Source organism: Microchirus variegatus (assembly GCF_963457635.1).
Source record: "Microchirus variegatus genome assembly, chromosome: 5".
Taxonomy (NCBI): Eukaryota; Metazoa; Chordata; class Actinopteri; order Pleuronectiformes; family Soleidae; genus Microchirus; species Microchirus variegatus.
In genome coordinates, this window is record NC_139806.1 from 28321832 (window position 1) to 28331167 (window position 9336).

Sequence of the window (9336 nt, forward strand, 5' to 3'; positions counted from 1 at the left end):
TGTCGAAGCAAGAATATTTGCTGCGCCGCTTTTGCAGCATTAGCGGGGAGATCTGAATGTTAGCATCACTCATGCGCTACGTCATGTAGCGCTTTAAATGGGTATTTAAGCGTACCGCAAGAGCGTCGAGCGCAATTTCCGAGCCAATAGTTTTGGGTTGACCGTACTCGCCTCCGTATTTGTTGTAATAAAAGTCCCGGCAGTATGTGCCCGTTCCAGAAAAGCGACGCAGCCGGAGCCCCGCGCGTATATGTCTGTTAGCTCCGCACCCCGTTAGCATCCACCCGCCATTAAACCCAACAAACGACAACGAGCAAAGAGACATGTATCGCTGAGTGGGGGCTCATTACCGGCTTCGTCGCTTTGTGAAGAGTACTGAGCTGCTCTTGTGTTGGCCTTCTTCTGATTGAATAACATAAAATAACATGTCCTATGATGTTATTTATGTTATTTTCCCCACCCCCGCCCTTCCCACCCCCGGCCCCCCCTCGTGAATTGAAGAACGCCTGTAAACCTTGCCGTATTGAAACTGAGTGAAGCAGGAGTCTTAGACAAACTGAAAAACAAATGGTGGTACGATAAAGGGGAGTGTGGACCCAAGGACTCGGGAAGTAAGGTCAGTCTCCACCAGCCCGGGAGCCTCCCCTCCTCCTCCTACTCCTTCACCTCCTCCTCCTCTCTTTGTCTCTTCACGTACTGCTGCCACGCCAGAGAGATTATAAAACATAATCATAATTTACACATTAAAACGTTCCACTTTATAAGAAGATATTTGGACGTTATTATGACACACAACCTCATCACGATACATGGAGAAATGATAGAGTATCTCATTATTCGCTCGCCACACACCATTTTCCTCATTAGCCCGTGAATGCTAAGGCTACTTTTTTTTATATAACTTGAGTTTCATTTCACCAAACGGTGATTTATCGTTATTATAACGTGATGAAATAAGATTATTTATGACGCTATAACTTAAAAAAAATGTCATGTTATAATGACATGATATGTTATAACAAGGCATCATAATGTATTTTCCTCTGTTATTGTTACTAAAATTACTTAGATTTGTTATAATGTAGCACTTTTATATATTTATTTATTCCTATATCATGCGCCTGACTCTTATTATGACCTTTACTTTGACAGTTACTCTCTAACGTCTATAAACCTTGTTTTTAATTGCTTTATTTAGATTTTTTTATGACCATTATTATCATACTTTTATTCATCCTTGCTGCTTTTGTTTATTTGCTTGTTGGCCTGTGAACGCACTCTAAAAATTAACTTATTATGATTACAATGACATTTTTAGATTTGTTTTTTCTTTTAAGGTTTTATGTCATACTAACGTGAAAATATCTTGATATTTTAGATTTTTCTGACGTGGCAGCAGTAGGCTTCCGTACACACTCGACTGACACTGTATCACACACACACACACACACACTGAGTGACAGGCGCACAGGTAGAGACTTGAGGCGTAGCCTTAGGGAGATGCAGCATGACAGAAACAAGGCATGACTCAGCGCTAACACTTCAGTGCAGACTCACACACTCCACACACACTGTATATAAGACGATGCTGAGGCATGATCACACATTTCTGCACACTGTATGTCACTCACACAATATTCTGCTGTACTGTTAGTCAACGCTGATGCACTGGGGCATGAAGAGGGGGTCGCCACATTACAGCATAAACAAAGCAGCATGCACGTATACAGCCTCCTGAGTCAGAGCCTTAATCCCAACACACACACACCTGCAAATGAGGCGTAAGCATGACAGACAGTCGCTTGTGCCGCGCTAATAAGTTGACGACCCCTGAGAGGATGTTTGCTTCATTTGATGAAGGGAGATAAATGACGAGCAGAGAGCTCGACGTCGTCCTGCATACGTGACAATAGAGAAGAGGGTTTCAGAGCAAGCGCGTCAAAGACAGAGGGAAATTAAAGGACCAGTTCATCCAAAGAAAAAAGAAAAATGTACAACCCATTGTTTCTAGCCATGCAGACAGTTTTAATTACCTTCTTTAAATCACAGCCGCAGCGTCTCCAGGCTGTGGATAATCCACGGAATGTGCTGTCAACAGAGTTTAAGGGATTAAATTAGCGCTGAACAATGTATTGAATTTTTATCGGAATCAGCCTACTGCAATTTATGCAATCTTTGTGAAGGCCGCAATGTGTGTTAAAATCAATTCAAGTGCCCTCCCATCTTAGACTTAAGTGTCTGCACACCCGGTCCTTGAATTTGAGGGAGTTGGTGCTTGAAAGTCCTTGACAAAGTCATTGAGTTTGATGTCAACCAAGCTGTGGTTACAGTAGTCGTAGGTCGTAGGTCGTGCTGTGACACATTTGAGGAGCTTATTATTGTTTATTTTATTTTAGTTTGAATTAATAATTGAATTCATTAAAGAAGCAATAAAAACACATCAATATAAGTCATAATAATCAAATACTACTTCTTGATTTGTCTAACTCAAAAGATATTTAGCTTGTCCATTATGGGCTCCTGTTAAAATACGGGGTCAATCAAGTTAGAGACAAATATCTTGACGGTACGTTTTTCAAAAGCTTCGTAATTCAAATCCAAACTGTCTACATGTCTAAAAACACTGCAGTTTTAAGAAAATGTGTCATTAGTTTGCTTGAACTGATCCTTTAGTTTTCTTATGTTTTGAGCAGATTAGGAGTATATTAGACTGAAAGGCTACAGGAAGTGTAAAAAAGGCGTGTGTGTGTGTGTGTGCATGATGTGAAGATTGTGTTATTTGTGTATAAAAGTGATTGTCTGCAAAAACCAGCACTGATTAGTTTTCTGTGTCCCTGTCCCCGTCGGCCACAGGACAAGTCATCGCAGGCCCTGAGCCTGAGCAACGTGGCGGGGGTCTTCTACATCTTGGTGGGAGGCCTGGGCCTGGCCATGCTGGTGGCCCTCATCGAGTTCTGCTACAAGTCGCGCAACGAGGCCAAGAGAATGAAGGTGGAGGCCCAGTCCCCGTCCCAACACCCCCATCACAACCACTGCTTCCCCAGCCCGCGCCGCAGCCCCGAGCCTAGCCAGAGCCAAACCCAGAGTCCCAGACCCAGCGCCCACAACTTAGCTGAGTTTAGCGAGGTTTTCCGTGGGTATGGCAGCGATGGGGAAGCTGATAGAGGAGTAGATGTAGTGAGGAGTTTATTGTAGAGGGTTTCGTCCGAGCCTTTGCTCCCCCTGCCCCTCCCCCCCCCCCCCACTAGCTCGCTGCACAGAGACTGTAAGTGAACCCTACCGTAACCCTGTGCTAGCTTCGTCATGCTGACTGTCGTGACCAGTGGCAAAACGCATACCCACTCCTGTCTTATCCGCTCACTGTGTGGTCATGTGACATCCCGGTCTGCGTTCCAAACCTCTTTTTTTGTTGTTTCCTCAATGTGACAGGAAGCAATGAGTCATCCTCAGACATGACGTCGCTTCTTCTAGCGCTTCACGGCTTGTGTGGCTGCAGACCTTGGCCCTCATTTATCAAGCGGGCAGTGCGGTGTGACCCACTCCCCTGCCAAAATTCTTTAAAATCTATTACTCATCCTGAACTCAGTGGGAAGATCATCTTCATGCCCTGTGCTCACATGAATTAAACAAAGGCCATGATTGATCACCCTGATCATAATTCGCTCTCTAATTAGAAACTAATGCGTTAAGGTAGTGGGTAGAAAATATGAGAGTGAAAAGGCACATTTGCATAGATTTAGAGGACTAATGCAGTTCAATTTGGCATAAAAAACATTATTAACTCCTCTTGATGAGTGTCAATATTTGCACTGTAAATGAGAAAGACACGGTAAATGAGGATCAATGTCGTATTTGTACACACGTGTCTACTCCAGTGAGGGCATTTCATCATGCTGCAGAGCATTCGTCCATCTAACGTCTGCTCTTGTACCCTCTGAAACTACAGACGAGTCACCCAAAGTTCACAGTTTACATTTCTGCAAACCACGTTACATTTGGGCTTATATGTTTCATACCTGTGTCGTTTCCATAAATGAGATGCTTTTAAATACTGTAAATACTCAACCACTAACGTGGTTTGTAGAAATGTATGATTCTGGTGACTGGGTTGATTCTGTCTACCAATGTACAACCATCGTGCACATTTAAAAAGAGCTCAGGAAACCTTATCTTTAAAGCCGTTTAAACAGTATATGTTTATACATAAAAAGCTAAGTGAAGAATCCCTGGTGATGATATTGACGTGTAGCTGTTGTCTCCAGATATTTCCCTCAGGCCCCTCGACCGCTTCACTCTGTCGTCTCACACGTTGTATATATCTGTCCGACAGTGTTATGTGTCCCCCATCAGCACTTCAGCACCAACTTCATTAGCTTCACTGTTGCTAAGTCAGCTTCCCTGTCCTCCCCACACCTGTGCGGCTGCCTGCTACGATCAATCACTCACTGTGTGTAGTATGAGGCTGGATTCATATCACATATCACAGTGAATGGCTATTAATGACTGAACATACATGTACATTTGTTCTACTTGTTGTTTTTGAACAAAGCAGATTGGAGTTTTAGTTTGAAGTACGCAAGCTAAGCTAATTGTAGCTATTTTTGGGGGTTGTTGTGAAGAATGTAGGTCATTCTTTCCCATTTGTTGGCCTTTTTTATTTATTTATAATTTAAGTTCAGGACATTTAAAAACTGCCAATGAAGATAACATTATTAATAATAATAATAATAATAATAATAATATATAGTAATAATAAAAATAATAGTAGACATTATATTGTTTGCTGCTGCTGATGACACGTGTATGGTTAGCTCGTTTCACAAATTTCACTACATTTTATATAAATTAGACATTAGCATGCCTCCACAACAGCAACAGTTATATATTTTCACATTGTTTGACCTTCAAAGTCAGATGCAATATCTGTAATTTGTTTGTTTGTTTAAAGTTATTTAAATCCTGGACATTTGAACATGTCAGTCTGCTCCAGAGCAGCTGTGGCTACACGTAGCTTACCACCACCAGTGAGAATGTGTTAATTAGTAATGGCCAATTTGTAAAGCGCTTTGAGTATCTAGAAAAGCGCTCTAGAAAAATGTAATGAATAATAATAATAATAATAATGATAAATGTTAGCTAACCAGTAGCCCACATTAGTGTATTTGCTGGTGCCGAATAAAACATAAATACACGTATATAGTAAGCTAGTCTAGCCAAATTTGACTACATATTATATATATATAAGTTAAACATTTTAATGCCTCTGCACCAGAAACAGTGATATATTTCCAGGTTGTCTGACACTATGTGTGTGGTTAGCCAGTATAAACAATTTATTATAACAAAACTATATATTACAGAAATTAAATGTTGGGTTTTTTTCGCCTCTGCTACAGCAAAGGTTATATATTTTTGTTGAAATTTCAACATCTTGAGGAATTTGTTGGTCAGCTAACAAGCTAGTATACATTCACATACACGTGACACATATACCAGACATTTTACATAAATTAAATATTTTAATGCATCTAAACACATGCGTTTAGTGAAAATTATAGCAGACACAATACAACAAATGTAAAATGTTACTCTCTAAATATATTAGAATTAAACTTAATTTAATGTTAATTTATTATTTTTGAGGTCCACACTTTTTTTTAAATATTATATTTGAAAATTACTGTTGTGATCTGTTAATAAAATAGCAACACATACACTAGCCCCACCCATGATAATGACCCCAGTGTGGGGACAGTTATTACTGTTACACCATCATTTCTCTCCAGTGGGCCTTTGCTGCCCTCTGCTGGACAACACTGAAACTCTGTACACCTCACCACTTAAATTACTTGAGTTATAATGAAAAACTAAGAAAGACAAAAGGATAAATTGCTGTAATTTGAATGTTAAGTTAAGTGTAGTAGATATTTGCAGTAGCAGTTAGTTTAAATGTAAACTACTTTTAGCAATAGATAATTCTGGATTTTCTCGTACAAAATGTGAATGTAAATGTCTTTAAAACTCCAATCTGCAAACACGTCACTTGTTCTGCCTGCTCCAAACACAAACCTGTTGTCGTCTCTTTGTCCCCAGCTCACATTTACTGAAGCCATGAGGAACAAGGCCCGTCTGTCCATCACGGGCAGCGTCGGCGAGAACGGACGGGTGCTGACGCCCGACTGTCCCAAGGCCGTTCACGCCGGGCCTCCCCTTCGCCAGAGCTCCGGCCTCGCCCTGGTCTCCTCCGAGCTCCCGTGAAAACCAAAAACCTCTCAAGTGCCTTAATTCCTATAACAATAGACAAAGAAAAACAAACACTCGTCACATCGATCGCAACAACCACCAACGACCCACAAAGGAACAGGAGTCACACTCACTCACAACATCAGGTCACCTCCAGGGGGCGATACAGCACCGACAGAGGAGCAGAGAGTCTGTGGACACCAGAGGCATATACTGTTTTTAGTTTGACTGTTTTTTCGACTCCAGCGACTGAGGAGGAAAACGAATTAATATCATGATTTATGATAAAGACGAAGACCAGAAAACTGTAAACTTGAAACTCAAAACTGTGGGCGGGGTTTTTTTTTTCTGTGAATTAGCAAAAGAAAAGAAAAAAAACACTGAACCACAATCAAGATTGTTTTGAAACGGAACAGTATTTGCTACAGGAACAGCGTTCAAGAGACAACAATCTGACTAGATATCAACAAGTGGCAGCACGGGCGGAGAGCTGCTGACCAGTGCTGTGAAGACATGAGGACAAATGTTTCTACTCAGAATTTAAAAGTTTAAAAAAAAAAGAGAAAAAGAATAATCTATGAATATATGAGCAAAGATAGAAAACTGTGAAAATAAGTAAATATGTATATTCCATGACAAACTAAATAACTCTAGCTGTACATAGGAGACAACTGTGTAACATGCTTGCTTTTTAAACACATGTACATAACAGATACTGTAGTGAACCCTTTGTTTCTTTTTCTAAATCATCTTCAAAGATTTTATGCATCGCAATAATGACAAAACAACGACGCCACTTGAAGGAGGAGACGTGTTCAAGAGATAGTTCAGGCTTTGGTTTTTGACGTCTGACACATAAGTGCTGTCACGTTGCCTCAGTGTCAAGGCGGAGTTTGTGCTAACTCCCTGCACCAAAGTCCATGGAGAAAATCAGTGATTTTAAATCACAGCACGTGGCAGCCGTCGATCCACAGCTGCCTCTGTCGGTCAGTGCAAATGTTTTATTTTGTTCCTTTGGTGTTGGTTATCCGTTGTTCGGATTCACTTTAGCGGCACACTTTTATCAACAGTTGCAGCAGAAGATGAGCACCTTGTGTCTCTCTGTGAGCTAAAGTTGTTGGTTTTCTCTGTGGACTTTGGTGCAGGACAGTGAGTTCAATTCTCAGCCCTGAAATCTAAAAGCAAGATAAAGTACCAACCGTATACTTTGGATATCATAGACTTAAGTAGGCTTTGATTTTATAATATATATATATTATATATATGAGCCTTTCATTGAAGCTCAAGTGTGCAAGAATTAGGACGGTTCACTGGCAGAAAATTAAAATATACAACCCATAACTTTGTTTGTATTACTCTAATATCACTTTAAAATAAAATAAATGTTTGGTTTTGTAGACTTAGAATAGGCCTCGATTTTAAAAACCACCATGTTTCTACAAATGATTCCAGAGAAAAACATACTTTTTGAAAAATGACTGGAGGAAAGTAATCTGCTGTTTCACCACCAGATGGCACTAGCTCTCACACATTAGAGCTGTGGATTCAATTGTGAACCTTATAGTGAAATGACTCAAATCTGCTTCTTCTTGTCTTTTTCTCTTTCTTTTTGCCCGCGCCATGATTTCAGTGACGTCAAAAAACAAACCCCGAACTATCCCTTTAAATTTGGACTGTATTTGTGTAGGAACGTTCAATCGCTAAATGTGAACAGGTATCAACTGCCCAAATACTCTGATACCTGCTGAATACAAATGATTCAATAATAATAATGATAAATATATTCAACGATGAATGTGAAATCTATAGCTCCACCCCCACTTCTTAAGCCACACCCCTCACTGTGCAGACGTAGACCCAGAGAGCTCACCAGCTTTTTATTTTTGTTTGTTCGTTTGTTTCGAGAAAATGTTTGTCTCCTGGTTTTAAATGTTGACGATCTGAATCTTTTACGCAGTTGTGTGTGTGTGTTTGTGTGTTTGCGCGTGTGTGTGTGTGTCTGTGGAGACACAAGTCTAATCATTACATTGCTGGGAATTTAAAAGAAAAAAATGCTATTTTCCTGATTTCTCTCCGTGTGTTTTTCCCATAAGAAGTCAAATGTGCAGCTGATGATGATGATGATGAAGTCACTGTTTGTTTGTGTGTCTGAACAATGATTTAAAGCCCTTTCTTTATTAAAAAACACTGTGGACACACACACACAGTGTTTAGAGCTGAAAAGTGTAACATGGCAACTTATTTTGGTTCAATTGTACAACTTTATTTTGATCTTTTTTTTAAGTAAAAAAACTAATTTCAAATTGCAGCGTACAGAGTCGTTATTGGATATTTTGTGTAGCAGCTGCGACCATTCAATCGTCAATTACTTTGGTGATCGATGAGTGTTTGTTTTTCATAATTTAAAAAGAAGTTGTCTGATTTTTCAGCTTCTTAAATGTGAATACTTTCTGGTTTCGTTTCTCCATTTAACTTTTCTGTCCAAGGTTGGACGACATATTGAGGTCAATGTTGAACAATGTTGAAATTCAAACTTTTAAAATGATATACATACTTTATACAGTACTACATATAGTTGTAAAGCAAGTGGAGTCAAACACTAAAAACTAAACTATATCTGTTTTGTAGCAGTTGATGGCTATCGCGGAGAATGGATGACACGCCCCTTACCGGCACCTATAGTGCAGCCTCGGCTAATGCGGGGCGGTTTAAATATCCACCAGTTCAGCAGTCTCTCTTTCCTCTGCCGTCGTTCAGCTCCGCCGAGCCGCAGTATCACGGCGTCTGTGTGCGTTCTGCAGGTATGTAGCACAGTCTCATGACGTGAAGAAGTAATAAGATGTTGCTGCTGACAATCCTCTGTTGTAGGTTGGCGCGTTGGGCCGAGATGGTGTGTGTACGTGTGTCCCTGTCCGGTTAGGTGCTAGCAGCTACAAGCACTGATGGGTTCAGGACACAAGTAACCAGTACTATTAGCTAACTGCTATTGTGTCTGTTAGTAGTTGACTTTTTATTATTTTTAAAGCTTGTCTGGCGTTGGGCTGATGTTTACCCTGCCTTGCCTCTAACGTCTTTCTTTTAGCCTAGCTTTGT

General features: G+C 40.4%; 1 protein-coding gene across 2 annotated transcripts in view; it reads left to right on the top strand.

Moving 5' to 3' along the window:
- The window catches only part of gria4b (glutamate receptor, ionotropic, AMPA 4b), a gene marked incomplete at both ends in the record, with an annotated part of 120798 nt that extends 114224 nt beyond the window's left edge, over window positions 1-6574 (top strand). Inside the window, 3 exons of one of the 2 annotated variants that reach the window (XM_083889994.1) lie at window positions 502-616; window positions 2854-2991; window positions 6094-6574. In XM_083889994.1, the coding sequence (XP_083746120.1) occupies window positions 502-616; window positions 2854-2991; window positions 6094-6258 (418 nt within the window). The remainder of the gene's footprint in view (window positions 1-501; window positions 617-2853; window positions 2992-6093) is intronic. The other variant, XM_083889992.1, reaches the window with a different exon arrangement.
- Window positions 6575-9336: the final 2762 nt, after the last annotated feature.